This window comes from Microtus pennsylvanicus, chromosome 1 (genome assembly GCF_037038515.1).
Source record: "Microtus pennsylvanicus isolate mMicPen1 chromosome 1, mMicPen1.hap1, whole genome shotgun sequence".
NCBI classification, from domain to species: domain Eukaryota; kingdom Metazoa; phylum Chordata; class Mammalia; order Rodentia; family Cricetidae; genus Microtus; species Microtus pennsylvanicus.
Genome location: NC_134579.1, coordinates 67,853,692 through 67,869,846, shown reverse-complemented (window position 1 = coordinate 67,869,846; position 16,155 = coordinate 67,853,692). Strand labels below are relative to the sequence as shown.

Genomic DNA, 16,155 nt, shown 5'->3' with positions numbered 1-16,155 from the left:
ACCAGGCTCAGACTCTTGTCATGGCACATGCTATTCAGAAGTTAATCCAATCTCTGTGTGATAGATTTTGAGTTACTGCAAGTTACTGTTTGAACTAGTTAGAATGGTTCTTCATCTCCCACTTTTGCCAACAATCTGTAGAGAGGGATTTTTAACCTTTGGCATGAAGTCAGTGTGTTCATGTTTTCTTTGAGAGCTGGACACTTAGAATTCTGTGGATGTACACAAACACAGCATTTGGCATATAGTTTTAGGGCTCCTGAAAACATGAAATTCATTGTTTAAACTGAAAACCAAATTAAATGGACGTTTTGAAACCTTGAGTCTAAATCCGGTCAAATGAATCATCCACTGTGTACACTGGGGGAACCTAACTCAGAGCTCATCTTTGTACCTTTTATGATTATATTTTTTTGTTCTGTGTTAAGTGTGGGAGTTCTTTCTCTTTGCCCTCTCTTGAATATCCAGCATACAGCACAAAACTGAGCCAATCTTCATTGCACTTAAGAATTGATTGAATAATGGATTTAGACTGCGTTGTAAAACTTCATGAAAATGTATGCCATCTCATTCTTTATTATTATGTGTCTAGCTCTTAACATTGCCTGGCACATAGAAGGGACGTTGTAAATATTTATAAACACTGAAAGACTGAGTTCTCTTTATTGGAAATGGCTGACTTATGAAACTCCACAGAACTCAACAACGTGAAGCATAGTTTATGTCAAGATTTTCATAGACTCAGAACATCCATACCTACCCCTAACTTTTCAGACAGTACATCTTAAACTCTTTATATTTTTATTTCCATTTACCCCAAGTATCCCCTAAAACCTACTCCACATGTAATGGTCAATGGTCTGTATATTTAATACGACCCATACTCTCTGAGCTCTCAATTCTGTGACATGTATCTGTGCTGCTTTCGTACATATTTCAATCATGTAACACAAATGTTTTATACTCAATATGACAAATATTGATCCAATCACAGGCCCTGTAGACACAGTGCTTATCTACCCTTCACTGGCCCAATAGGAGTTAATTTTCCAGAGGAGGGTAAGCAATGTAGGGAAACTGACATTATAATAAAGCAATGCAAGTAGTATCTAGGAGAAAAAGTACTCCAAGAATGAAGGGAAGTTCTTCACTCTTTCCTGTGCCCAGAGGGTTCTTTCACTTCCCCCACTAGCTCTCAATATTTTCCATCTCGTTTTTAGATCCAGTACAAATCTTTCTCTAGTAAGATTTTTTTTTCCTGTGGGCTCACTGTTTGATTCTCATTATACACTTCTTGATCCCAGTATGAATTCCTTTTCATTTGTGACAGTCTTCCACTAGGCTGAACACCTATAAATATATTTTAGAAAACTGTGTCTTTCCCAGTCATCTTTTCACACAGTTCCTGTTTTGTAATAGACTTCTCTAATAGAAGCTACTCCTTACTTTATTGTGACATCATCCTACCCACAACCTTTATCTCCTCACACATTTATTTCCTTTCCAGGATCCCCAAAATCATTTCATGTGCTGTTGCCCACTTACGTGGTGTGGTTGGTTGTCATAGCAACCATTGCGTGGTTGACCAGTTGGTCTTGTGTTTAACTTCTCTCTTTTGAATTCAGAATGAGGAACTAATGGGCCAGATCAAAGGGCCATTTGCTAGTCATCCAAGTGTTTTTGCTCCATTGAAGAAATTGACTCAGTGCTAACTAGTTTCTTGATTTTGAAAAGTTGTGTTTTTGTTCTTTGAGTAACCAAATCTTTGTTCATGCCACTGTTCTTCTGAATTCTAAGCAAATGTCTCTGAAGCTATAATAATGATTGTTTCCAGGAATAGTTTATTATCTATAAAAATAATGTCTTTAAGACACATACTAAAGAGTCTAGATGTGGAGCTATTTGTATTTTAAAAGATCTAACTAAACCACAGACTGAGATTAATGTGCATTTGTAATATAACAACGTGCTCATTTTATACTGCAATAGACATATTTAAGATGTAAGCATTTCCCTCCTTTTCCTTCATAAAATGCTATGGGACTAACAGCTTTGAAACTGTCCAAAAATTCAGTAAAGATATCTACCGCTTTATGCAGAGAAGTATATTTTGCAGTTTAGCCCTTACTATAGAGAATAGTCTTTTCACACTCTTAGCACTGGTGTTGGCCTTGAGTGTGACACAGATACATGAGTATGGCATAGATGCAAGGGTATGACATAGATGTAGGGGTATGACATAGATGCAGGGGTATGACATAGATGCAGTGCATGACATAGATGTAGGGGTATGGCATAGATGCAGTGTATGACATAGATGTAGGGGTATGACATAGATGTAGTGTATGACATAGATGTAGGGGTATGACATAGATGTAGGGGTATGACATAGATGTAGGGGTATGGCATAGATGCAGTGTATGACATAGATGTAGGGGTATGACATAGATGCAGTGTATGACATAGATGTAGGGGTATGACATAGATGCAGGGGTATGACATAGATGTAGGGGTATGACATAGATGTAGGGGTATGACATAGATGTAGGGGTATGACATAGATGTAGGGGTATGACATAGATGCAGGGGTATGACATAGATGTAGGGGTATGACATAGATGTAGGGGTATGACATAGATGTAGGGGTATGACATAGATGTAGGGGTATGACATAGATGTAGGGGTATGACATAGATGCAGTGTATGACATAGATGTAGGGGTATGACATAGATGTAGGGGTATGACATAGATGTAGGGGTATGACATAGATGTAGGGGTATGACATAGATGCAGGGGTATGACATAGATGCAGTGTATGACTTAGATGCAGGGGTATGACATAGATGTAGGGGTATGACATAGATGTAGGGGTATGACATAGATGCAGTGTATGACATAGATGCAGGGGTATGACATAGATGTAGGGGTATGACATAGATGCAGTGTATGACATAGATGTAGGGGTATGACATAGATGTAGGGGTATGACATAGATGCAGGGGTATGACATAGATGTAGGGGTATGACATAGATGTAGGGGTATGACATAGATGCAGTGTATGACATAGATGTAGGGGTATGACATAGATGTAGGGGTATGACATAGATGTAGGGGTATGACATAGATGCAGGGGTATGTCATAGATGCAGGGGTATGACATAGATGCAGTGCATGACATAGATGTAGGGGTATGGAATAGATGCAGTGTATGACAAGGATGTAGGGGTATGACATAGATGCAGGGGTATGACATAGATGTAGGGGTATGACATAGATGCAGGGGTATGACATAGATGTAGGGGTATGACATAGATGTAGGGGTATGACATAGATGCAGGGGTATGACATAGATGTAGGGGTATGATAGATGCAGTGTATGGAATAGATGCAGTGTATGACATAGATGTAGGGGTATGACATAGATGCAGTGTATGACATAGATGCAGGGGTATGACATAGATGCAGGGGTATGACATAGATGTAGGGGTATGACATAGATGCAGGGGTATGACATAGATGTAGGGGTATGACATAGATGTAGGGGTATGACATAGATGCAGTGTATGACATAGATGTAGGGGTATGACATAGATGTAGGGGTATGACATAGATGCAGGGTATGACATAGATGTAGGGGTATGACATAGATGCAGTGTATGGAATAGATGCAGTGTATGACATAGATGTAGGGGTATGACATAGATGCATGGGTATGACATAGATGTAGGGGTATGACATAGATGCAGGGGTATGACATAGATGCAGGGGTATGACATAGATGCAGGGGTATGACATAGATGTAGGGGTATGACATAGATGCAGGGTATGACATAGATGTAGGGGTATGACATAGATGCAGTGTATGGAATAGATGCAGTGTATGACATAGATGTAGGGGTATGACATAGATGCAGGGGTATGACATAGATGTAGGGGTATGACATAGATGCAGGGGTATGACATAGATGCAGGGGTATGACATAGATGCAGGGGTATGACATAGATGCAGGGGTATGACATAGATGCAGTGTATGACATAGATGTAGGGGTATGACATAGATGCAGTGTATGACATAGATGTAGGGGTATGACATAGATGTAGGGGTATGACATAGATGCAGGGGTATGACATAGATGTAGGGGTATGACATAGATGCAGGGGTATGACATAGATGTAGGGGTATGACATAGATGTAGGGGTATGACATAGATGCAGGGGTATGACATAGATGCAGTGTATGACATAGATGTAGGGGTATGACATAGAGGCAGTGTATGACATAGATGCAGGGGTATGACATAGATGTAGGGGTATGACATAGATGCAGGGGTATGACATAGATGCAGGGGTATGACATAGATGCAGGGGTATGACATAGATGCAGGGGTATGACATAGATGTAGGGGTATGACATAGATGTAGGGGTATGACATAGATGCAGGGGTATGACATAGATGTAGGGGTATGACATAGATGCAGGGGTATGACATAGATGTAGGGGTATGACATAGATGTAGGGGTATGACATAGATGCAGTGTATGACATAGATGTAGGGGTATGACATAGAGGCAGTGTATGACATAGATGCAGGGGTATGACATAGATGCAGGGGTATGACATAGATGTAGGGGTATGACATAGATGCAGGGGTATGACATAGATGCAGGGGTATGACATAGATGCAGGGGTATGACATAGATGCAGGGGTATGACATAGATGTAGGGGTATGACATAGATGTAGGGGTATGACATAGATGCAGGGGTATGACATAGATGCAGTGTATGACATAGATGTAGGGGTATGACATAGATGCAGTGTATGACATAGATGCAGGGGTATGACATAGATGTAGGGGTATGACATAGATTTAGGGGTATGACATAGATGTAGGGGTATGGCATAGATGCAGTGTATGACATAGATGCAGGGGTATGACATAGATGCAGTGTATGACATAGATGTAGGGGTATGACATAGATGCAGTGTATGACATAGATGTAGGGGTATGACATAGATGTAGGGGTATGACATAGATGCAGGGGTATGACATAGATGTAGGGGTATGACATAGATGTAGGGGTATGACATAGATGCAGTGTATGACATAGATGTAGGGGTATGACATAGAGGCAGTGTATGACATAGATGCAGTGTATGACATAGATGTAGGGGTATGACATAGATGCAGGGGTATGGAATAGATGCAGTGTATGACATAGATGTAGGGGTATGACATAGATGCAGGGGTATGACATAGATGTAGGGGTATGACATAGATGTAGGGGTATGACATAGATGCAGGGGTATGACATAGATGTAGGGGTATGACATAGATGCAGTGTATGACATAGATGTAGGGGTATGACATAGATGCAGGGGTATGACATAGATGTAGGGGTATGACATAGATGTAGGGGTATGACATAGATGTAGGGGTATGACATAGATGCAGTGTATGACATAGATGTAGGGGTATGACATAGATGCAGGGTATGACATAGATGTAGGGGTATGACATAGATGCAGTGTATGACATAGATGCAGGGGTATGACATAGATGTAGGGGTATGACATAGATGCAGTGTATGACATAGATGCAGGGGTATGACATAGATGTAGGGGTATGGCATAGAGGCAGGGGTATGATGTAGATGCAGCGTATGGCATAGATGCAGGGGTATGGCACAATTGTAAGGATATGGCACACTTGCAGGGATATGGCACAGTTGCAGGGATATGGCACAGTTGCAGGGCCGCAGCATAGGATGATAGCAGAGTGTCATGTGGAATTGAAAGTAAAAGCTTTGAGACAAATGTACTTTTATTCACAATAGAAACAAATATATCCAATTCCAATCCAAGTCCTAGCGCTACCAAATTGTAAGAAATCAATAGTTAATTTCTATACATCTTTGTTTCCTCATTCATAAAATGGGGTCAGAAGATTACAAACTTTGTAAGTTTGGGACACGGGAGATAATATAACATCTTAAACACATGTCCTGCTGTAATTTTATAACCCTGGCTTTTGAATAACAATTTTTGACTCTTAGTTCAGAATCCAGTGAGAGACCTTTATTCTAGCACCTGGAAGCGAGTTTCAGCTCTGTGCTATGCTGCCTAGGATGACTCTTTATCTACCTCATTTCTTTTCCTATCAGCAAAACTGGGACACGTTCAGCCCGATCTGCCTGCTTCACAGGGATTTAAGAACAGCTAAGTCAACAAATGAAGGAACGCTATCTTGTGGCTGTTCAAATGAAATGTGCCGTCCCGTCAAATAGAGTTCTAGAGACATAATCAAATCAGCCCAAACCACGTCTGACATGAATTCGTTATAAGTTGTCAACCTTTCTGACTTCCTACTTTGGGGTAACCTCGGGGTCCTGTTGTGACAAGCATCTGGAATAGCTGCTTACTCAACAGAAGAAATGGATTGAGAAAGTGTCTTACCTGAGCCAGTATCAGTTCCTCTTAATTTCCATGAGGCGCAACTATATTTCCTCTGACAAAGTCTTGCAAAATGCATTTCTGAGGATAACTGTCATCTTTCAAAATCCACAAGCCAGGAATTGAAGTAAAAAGAGAGAAAAAAAAAACACTTAAGCATCCAGAACTTCAATGTTAAATGTGTAAAATACAAGAACTTTAAAATACAAGTCAGTAACAGATATCCAGGAACTTAAAGATCTCAAGTCCTTAAAGATAATGTATTATTTTTTCATTCACAAATTAAGTTTTAAACGAAAAACCAAATTTGAAAGTAAATATTTAAAGTACATTTTTTGTCACATATGATGCATTGACTTTTTATAAATAAAACCACACAACCAGAGACTAAGACATAAACAGGACTATGGTTTTTATTTTGCAACAGATGCTGCAGTTTTATATTTTAAATAGCAGCTGATTTGTATCAAAATATGAGCTGGAAGCAGAAATAACTTCTTGAGCCTATACATTTTGGGGTGGCAGATTAAAAGTGGTTTGTAGTGAATACTCTTTTGAGAAAAATGGAATCAAGTTAAGAGAAGAACACAAAATGTTGTTTGAAAATGACTAACAGAGAAATTCAATGAAATAGAATAGTCAAGAATGCCGAAATTCAGGTTTACCAAAGTGATGCAATTCCTGGATAGACAGAGTCAGTGAGGAGAGACAGGAAATGGTGTATGGCTGTCGTAAAGCAGGGCTTGCAGCCTCCGTATTTTCTTAGTTTTCATTGCAAAACATGAATCTTGCTTCACTATCAAAAAGGGATTCCAAGAGTTTGAAAACTGAACCTGAGACAGAAATCTCGATTTTGATGTCTTATCTTGAATTAGAAGTTTAATTTCTCTTATGCACAAAAACTTGAAGTTGTACTTAATCCATATACTTTTTATTGTAAATAACATTGTCTGGATACTTGACTAAATATTTTTTATGAAAATGATACCATAGGTATTTGGATGGTCTATGTAAAATGAGGTATAAAAGCCACTTTATATGTGTGTTATGTGTGTACATGTATCTAAACAGCAAACTGCTTTTCTTATTCTAGGGTTGTACTGAAATCGTGGATTTTCATAATGTACTACCTGAGGGTATGAACTTGACCTTTTTCATCCCCTTGGTTTCAAATAATGGCAATTATACATGTGTGGTCACATACCCTGAAAACGGACGCCTCTTTCACCTCACCAGGACTATGAGTGTGAAGGTGGTAGGTAAGCATGACTTATCGTTCACAAGTGTATTGTGGAAGGGCTAAGATTTTGTTTAGGCTCTTAATGGGTTATTATACACAATCACGTAAACTCTACTAGAAAAAAAAGATACAGAATTTATTTGCTGCCCTAACCCCATAGCCTGTAAGCAGGTCCATGTACAAAGTAAGCAATCAGTAACTGTTGGTTGACTTATTGCATATGTGAATGAGCAACAAGCATGCCAGGGTATCAGGGAACAAGAACACAGCTGGATAGATGGGTGCTTATGGTCTATGGGTGCTTTTGTTAGTCATGTGTCTTTGACCAAGGCCTAGGAGTCAGCTGCATAACAAGACAGAGGGAGAACGGCTTGGGATGGAGACCGTGTGTAACAGGTTTAGGTATACTTGAGTCATCTTTCTTCATACCCCAGCTTTTACTAGATGGGGACACTGCCTAAAGGTGCTGCATGAGTTAGTGGAAAGATTTTCAATTCCAAGTCTCTGTTCGAGACTGTTTCCTTGAGTGAATCTGCTATTGGATCCAATACAAACTACCACAATAAAAGGGAAAAAAATTAATAGTGCAAGTTTTTAACGCAACACTAGTAAAATCTAAATCTACCAATTTTGTGATCACATTTCTTCAGTTACTTTAGGAATGATGCTAGGTTGGGAATGAACTCACGAGGAAAAAAGAAGGCTGAATTTAGAATCTGAGTGTGCTTTAGAAACCAGATGAATTATATCACATAATGTTGATCTCAGATGTTGTTTATAATTTATGTGCCTATATGCGCATAGTTTATCTGTGTTTGGAAAGTGAGAACAGGTGTTCTTGGTAACAGATTTAGGTGTAAAGTAATTGACAGACACAGCTAAGCTGTAGAAGTCTGCAGAAATAGGAATGGTGGGCTGCGTTCCCGCCCGGCTCCCACACGCCTGGCTAGCCTATGCCCTGAAATAACAACACACAAATTGTATTCTTTTAAAACTGCTTGGCCCATTAGCTCTAGCCTCTTACTGGCTAACTCTCACATCTTGATTAACCCATTTCGAATAATCTGTGTAGCACCACGGGGTGGTGGCTTACCAGGAAGGATCTTAACCTGCATCCATCTTGGAGAGGAGAGCTATAGCGTCTGCCCGAATCTGCTTCTTTCTCCCAGCATTCTGTTCTTTCTACTCTGCCTATCTAAGCTGCTGTCCTATCAAAGGCCAAGGCAGTTTCCTTATTAACCAATGAAAGTAATACATAGACAAGTGACCTTCCTCCATCTGAAGTCATTCTTAAATAACCTTCAAATGACACAAGTTTACTTTTCAAAACTGTGACACATTGGGCATTTATTAAACTTCACTAAAGGATGCTTTAGTATATTGTACTTAGTTTGTTTTTATATAATTTATTCCTATTCATGAAACTGGGGGTGAATTTTATTTACCATAATTAGAGTTAGAGAAAATATGCTTTTCAAAGTAAAATATACTTGTGTATATATGATTACTATATAGAGAAATCTGTGTGAAAACCTGGTCAGTCTTTAAACATGCACTATTAAATACCATAACTGGGTTAGAGAGATGCTTCAGAGGTTAAAAGCACTGACTTTTCTTCCAGAGAACTCAAGCAACCTGAGATTCTCTTCTGTCCTTCATGTGCACCAGACACGAATGTGATACTAGTCATACATGTAGGCCAAACATCCATATTCATAAAATGAAAATAAACAAATTTTCAAAGAACACCACACTGCAAAACTCTTTCAAGTAGACCATACAAACAGCAGCATTTCCATGCATGGACATTTGGCTAGTAATCCAATATTAATCAGTCAACATGTAAAAGTGTCCTTAAATTTTCCATGTAGCTAAATATTCATTTACTATTATCCAGGTCTCATACTAAACATTCTGAGTATCGGAGGGAGAAATACTTGGACAATAAGCTTAAATAATAAGCAAGGTTTACAAATTGAAAGCACATAGTTCCATGTGTGGAATATGTGTGGAAAAAGTAACTTCGAAATTAAAAGAGGATGAAGAAAGAGAAGAAATAAGACATGAAAGTTGTTATTTATAATATGGCAAGAGAGGTCTATGCCACATGAGCACTGGAAATTGAGAACATTGCTGAAACAATCTACCCACCCCCTAAAAAAATGGAGGGGGTTCCATATATTTCATTTGTATTTTTGCAAAGAAAAAACTGTTTTTCTGTGCTCACAACACTTCTGTCACTAAATGTGCGAATTTTCCACACCAAGCAATTCTCCAGTTCTCTGAGACACCATCTGTGTTTCCTACATTTTAATTCATTTTGATACTAAATACCTGGAGTTTGCACAGACCACACAGATTGAGGGCTTTGCCTTCAAAGAATCTGCGGGACTCAAAAGCTCTTGGTTCAGGAACTGAGGACTAAATGTAACTATCAGAGGTCTACAATGAAAGATGCTCACGCCACCCACAGCACTCAGGAAATTAAAGGGCTCTCAGGACTTCTGTGTTAGGGATAAGTAATAGCGATGAATACATATTTCCTATTACATCACATTTCATTTTCAAAGAGTGACGTCCAGGAATTGGGTATATATTAGGCCATAGACGTTCTCAAGAATTGACAAACTATGCCAGGAAGTTGAACAAGTTGGATGCAGAGGTTTGCATAAGCCTGAATGATTTAACATCCCCCTTTTGCATTTCCTATCGTAGGCTCGCCAAAAGATGCATTACCACCCCAGATCTATTCTCCGAATGACCGTGTTGTCTATGAGAAAGAACCAGGTAATTATCGGTGTGGTTCCTATGTTTGGTTAGAGTCTCTCAATTACAAGAAGCAAAGCATAGGTTAGCATGAAGCAGTAAAGGATAAGTGGACGGAAGTGCACGGGTTTCAAGTGAAATGTGAGGGAAAACCATGGCATGTAAGGGCTCGGGAGTCTGAGCTGCTCTTCCAGCACAGATCCTTGTCCTCTGCTCCTTGATTTCCTCTGTGGTTACGATCCGACAAAAACTTGACTTTGCACAGTGCTTTGGTTTGCCGAGGCCTCAATAAAAGCACAAGACGGCTTTTAAGTTTCTGCTTCCTCTTCAGAGTGTGGAGCTTGGAATCAGCCAGGACTGAGAGCATCATGGAAAAAAAACAGATTCATGAACACTGTCAAATGGTTGCCATGCCTCCCTGGGCCGCCCATAAGTTTTCATAACATTTTATTCCAGAAAGAAATCATTCATAAATTCCCAAATAAGAGGATTTTTTGTTGTTGTTCTTTTGATTAAAAGCCTTCTACAATAGAGTAGATAGAAAATCATAGCAAATTCTGACATTTTTACGTCATCTTCTTTTTTTTAAAATTTAGCTAATACGCTTTTGTTGTTTTTCATATCAGTCCCAGTTCCCTCTCCCTTCCCTCCTCCTGCTCCTCCCACCAGCTCCCCCACCCCAACACCATCCACTCCTCAGAGAGGATGAGGCCTCCCATGGGGAGCCAACAAGGTCTGTCAAATCACTTGAGTCAGGACCAAGGACTTCCTCCCCATATCTTAACTGAGGAAGGTAACCCTCCCAAGGGCATGGGTTCCAAAAACCAGTTCATACACTATGGATAAATACTGGTCTCACTTCCAGTGGCCCCCTAAACTGCCCAAGCCACTGTAAAACCATTCTAGAACTGTGAGAAGTATAGAAGAAAAGTTGTTTGTGTGGATTGAAGCTATAAAGCCAGAGATCATGTAGGTGTATTGCCCAAAAGGCAATGTTCTGATGAGTTTTCAGATATGATTTGGCTCGTAAGGAGTAGAGGATGTATTAAGAGTTGGTCGCTCTAAAATAGGCTGCATTTCCTAGGGTTAATATGAGCTTTGTTTAAGAATGTGAACAATATTGTCACCGCTGAAGTAAAAACCTATCAGCAACCCAAGTACGTTTCATCTACTTACTGGGCCGCACTTCCAAAATATTCCTGAACTCATGTTCATTTTCATTCATTATGGAAACAATGATTCATAATCTGTACGGTGAAGTGAGAGAGGCCACGCATTGTAGTGAAAGGTTTGGAGCCAGTGTTAGTCAGTTCATCCCAAGATAATTAGAGGTTTCTTCAGAGCCTGTGCAATAGTGAGCCAAGAATACAAGCATAAAGCAGAATTATTCTCAGAAGGCTGGTGTGACAGTTCCAAGCTGGGTCAAATCCTTCCCCAGTTCTTATTAACAATTTGACCTACAAACAATGCTGCTTAACACGTAGACATTTCAACTTTTGCTTCTGTGGGCCATTAATTTTTAAAAGACTTCATGCTGTTTGATTAAGAATAAATGCCTAGGGTAGGGAAGACTTATTTGGGAAGGATGGAGGAGGGCAACATAGAAGGACAGGGAAGGAGGAGGAATATATAACAACCAAGGATGTTTTAAGAAGCTGGAGAGAATTATGATATTTTATGTTCACTTCAAATTACATTTTATATATATGAAGTTATGCGGCTTGGGATAAAAATGCTCCCCACAAAAAAAAAAAACATAGACTATTTAACAAAAACCTAATGCCAGGCATATGATATTTTCATTCATGTTGTTGGTCAGGAGAGTCCAAAAAGTTCCCAAAACAATACAAGCTGTCACTATTGTCCTTGAATACCTCACAGAAATTGAAAGTAAGACCTTATCACTGATGATCTTAGCAAACTTTGAAATCAGAACTTTGAGGATTCAATCTAAATCTAACCTAGAAGTCTCCTCTGAAGACTAGTTCTCATAGTGTGGGAAGGAGATAGGCAAGCTTTACGGAGAAAAACAGCCAATTGTTCTACCCATCTGTAAAGCCGACAAACTAAAATAGCCAGAACATCAAGGTCTCGCAAAAGGTGCAATAACAGCTCTTCTATACCAGGACCAAAGAATAGCCACTTAGTTAGACTTAATCTCATCTTGTTCGGTAGGAATTCATACCTACCTCTGTAAACATAGCTAGCTGGTGAGATTATGAAATCTAGAAGAACATCTACTATTGCCCTTTCCATAAACCGGTATAATTTCTCACTTCTGTGTAAATACCCACAGCTAGGTGTAGCTCTTACCCCCCCATCAAAGAAGCCTCATTTTGTATCATGGCCATACTGATCAAAATGTAGAGATCAGCTGACTACGTGGTACCCATCGCTGTTGGCACATCTATCACAGTTCCTTTACCTACAGCTCAAGGCAAACATATAATTATATATCTGTAATTTAAGTAACTGTTTCGTGGACTCATATACACACCCTGGTTCTTATATCCTTTCTGCTTTACCTCCATTAATGTTTCCTGAGCCATGGAAGGGTTGTTCTAAATGGGAACATTTAGATTTAGACACTCAATAGTCACTAATTTTTTCCAGTACCATAGCCATTGATAAGTTACCCATGTTTTAGTAAATAGAACCCACACTCATACTCATGGAAACAATACTAATTATATTCAGGGCTTAACAAAAAAAAATACATTGATGTATGAGAAGACTTGTTGGTGAAAACAAGGTACTCAGGGGAGGAGAGGGATGATAGCTGTGACAGGATGAAAACAGCCAAACTTTGTTATATAAATGTATATGATTCTGAAAGAATGAAACATAAGAATAAAAAAATAAAGGAAAACAATAGCAAGTACAAGTATTTAGTTCTACCAAGTTCACAGCAATTATGCTGGTCTTGGCATGATTGCTAGCACTATTTACTGTGAACCTCCCTTGTCTCATGAACCATTTCAGCTACATAACTTATAACTGTTCTTTTTTTATTAAAAATTTCCGCCTCCTCTCCGCCTACCTTTTCCCTCCCCCTCTCCCCAGTCCCCATGCCCCACTCTCCTCCCCCTCTCTCTCCAGTCCAAAGAGCAGTCAGGGTTCCCTGCCCTGTGGAAAGTCCAAGGTCCTCCCCCCTCCATCCAGGTCTAGGAAGGTGAACATCCAAACAGGCTAGACTCCCACAAAGCCAGTACATGCAATAGGGTCAAAACCCAGTGCCATTGTCCTTGGCTTCTCATCAGCCCTCATTGTCCGCCATGTTCAGAGAGTTCGGTTTTATCCCATGCTTTTTCAGTCCCAGTCCAGCTGGCCTTGGTGAGCTCCCAATAGATCAGCCTTACCTTCTCAGTGGGTGGGTGATCACCTCGCGGTCTTGACTTCCTTGCTCATGTTCTCCCTCCTTCTGTTCCTCATTTGGACCTTGGGAGCTCAGTCCATTGCTCCAATGTGGGTCTCTGTCTCTATCTCCATCCATCGCCAGATGAAGGTTCTATGGTGATATGCAAGATATTCATCAGTATGGCTATAGGATCGGGCCCCAGACCCAAAAAGATGAAAATGGGATGTACTCACTTATAATTGGTTTTTAGCCATAAATAAAGAACATTGAGCCTATTATTCACAATCCTAGAGAAGCTAAATAAGAAGGTGAACCCAAAGAAAAACATATAGTTATCCTCCTGGATATTGGAAGTAGACAAGATTGCTGGGCAAAAATTGGGAACTGGGGGGTGGGGTGGGATGGGGGAAAGGGGAGATGGGGAGAGACAAGTGAGAAGGGGAGGATGGGGAGAGCTTGGGGGAATGGGATGGTTGGGATAATGGAAGGATGGATATGGGAGCAGGGAAGTATATATCTTAATTAAGGGAGCCATTTTAGGGTTGGCAAGAGCCTTGACTCTAGAGGGTTTCCCAGGAGTCCAGAGAGATGTTCCCAACTAGGTCCTTGGGCAGCTGAGGAGAGAGAGCCTGAAATGGCCCAATCCTATAACTGCTTTTTTTAAAAACTAAGTTTCTGCATGTTTGGAGATGTGGATTCCCTGGCCAGTTCTCTTGGTAATGGCACAATTTCATCCTCCTTGGATAAGGACCCATCAGCTAAGGACTCTTTGATTGGTCACTGTGGTTGAAAGAGAATAGCCATGATAGGCTCATATCTTTGAATTCTTAGTGCACAGTTTATGGAGCTGTTTGAGAAGAAGTAAGAGCTATGGCTGGGAGTAGACTTTGATGCTACAAGATCTCCTATGATATTCTAAGTAAGCTCTCTCCGACTCACATTTTTTTGATGAGAGGTAATCTCTCAGCTCCTGTTCCAGCACCATGGTGGCTAGTCTGCTGCCAAACTCTTGTGATGGTCTTCATTTCCAACCCTCTGGAACCGTGAACCACAAATTAAATGTTCTCTTTTATAACTTGCCTTAGTCATGGTGAAAAGGAACTGAGACAGTCACACTTTATGAGGGAAATAACAAAAGGGAAGGTTTGGGCCTGAGAAGAATGCTGCCGGAGTTCCTTTGGCACTTTAGAGCAGATTTATATAGTGATAGAAAATGGCCATTTTGGTAATTGTATGTACAGTTGCTGGGCTTCTCTTCTTGGTTTTATTTTTTTGTGTGTGCATTTGGTGTTAGAATGATGAATGGTTTATTGGCTTTTAGTGGCCACTAGAGAATCAGGCACATATGAGTCATATGAAAGATGCATATTGATGGATTACTATAGATTAACATCATCTATTCAATGTGTTTGTTTGTCAGGAGAGGAGCTTCTCATCCCCTGTAAAGTCTATTTCACGTTCATCATGGACTCCCACAATGAGATCTGGTGGACCATCGATGGAAAGAAGCCTGATGATGTCACCGCTGACGTCACCATTAATGAAAGGTAACATGGGTGTATACAGGCCCGCTAGTCATTGTCAATCTCAGGTCTTGATACGCACCATTCAGTGTGCATGATGACTGTTTTTCCTTTAAATAAAATGTAGCAAGATTTTCAGTGGCTGCATCCCAAAGCAGGGCTATGGGACTTGCAATGCAAGTGCCCACACTTGATAGATTGCATGCCAAAATTTGGTATTACGTTGTCTTAAGTCCGGGTACCTTCATCCCAGTTGTTACAGGCATGTGGTATATTGTCTTAAGCTCTACAGACTTCACATGTTTATGCTATGATTCTCATTTAGAAACATTTGGAATATATCTCCCTTATGAATCTAAAGATACATGAGAAGGAGAGATATTGGGATGTGGCTACCTGAAAGGATTTGGGTTATAATCTTCCTCACTTCTGGAGCATGGGTCTAGATATTTGCTTTTCTTCTAATTATGTATATTTCTTCTATTAATATGACCATACCTTTCCTATCTTCCTTTGATACTTGAGAATTACTTGTTAAATATTAACATTTTTGTTCTTTAAATTTCACGTTAAAAAGCAAATGTGCAAAACTCTCAAAGACCTAATTTTTTAAAAAGCTGATGGGTAATAATGCTGACCTCTCTTAAAATGTCAAACTGAGTCACTTTATTCTTAAGCAAACTTGATATTTTTAACAATTTAACAAAGGGGGTGTACAGGTCTCTGAAAAACTGAAGATTTCTCTATAAGTGAGCTATAAATTGCTAGAGAGAATTGTTTTGCTATGGAAACCAATACATCACAGTGGTCAA

General features: G+C 39.8%; 1 protein-coding gene across 3 annotated transcripts in view; it reads left to right on the top strand.

The window, feature by feature from the left end:
* The window catches only part of Il1rap (interleukin 1 receptor accessory protein), a 157,267-nt gene that overhangs the window by 111,427 nt on the left and 29,685 nt on the right, over nt 1-16,155 (top strand). For all 3 annotated transcript variants that reach the window (XR_012910087.1, XM_075967651.1, XM_075967649.1), the window contains exons 5-7: nt 7,550-7,715; nt 10,412-10,483; nt 15,241-15,367. Coding sequence is in view for 2 of the 3 variants with exons in the window: in XM_075967651.1 (XP_075823766.1) it covers nt 7,550-7,715; nt 10,412-10,483; nt 15,241-15,367 (365 nt within the window). In the remaining variant the exon portion in view is untranslated. The remainder of the gene's footprint in view (nt 1-7,549; nt 7,716-10,411; nt 10,484-15,240; nt 15,368-16,155) is intronic.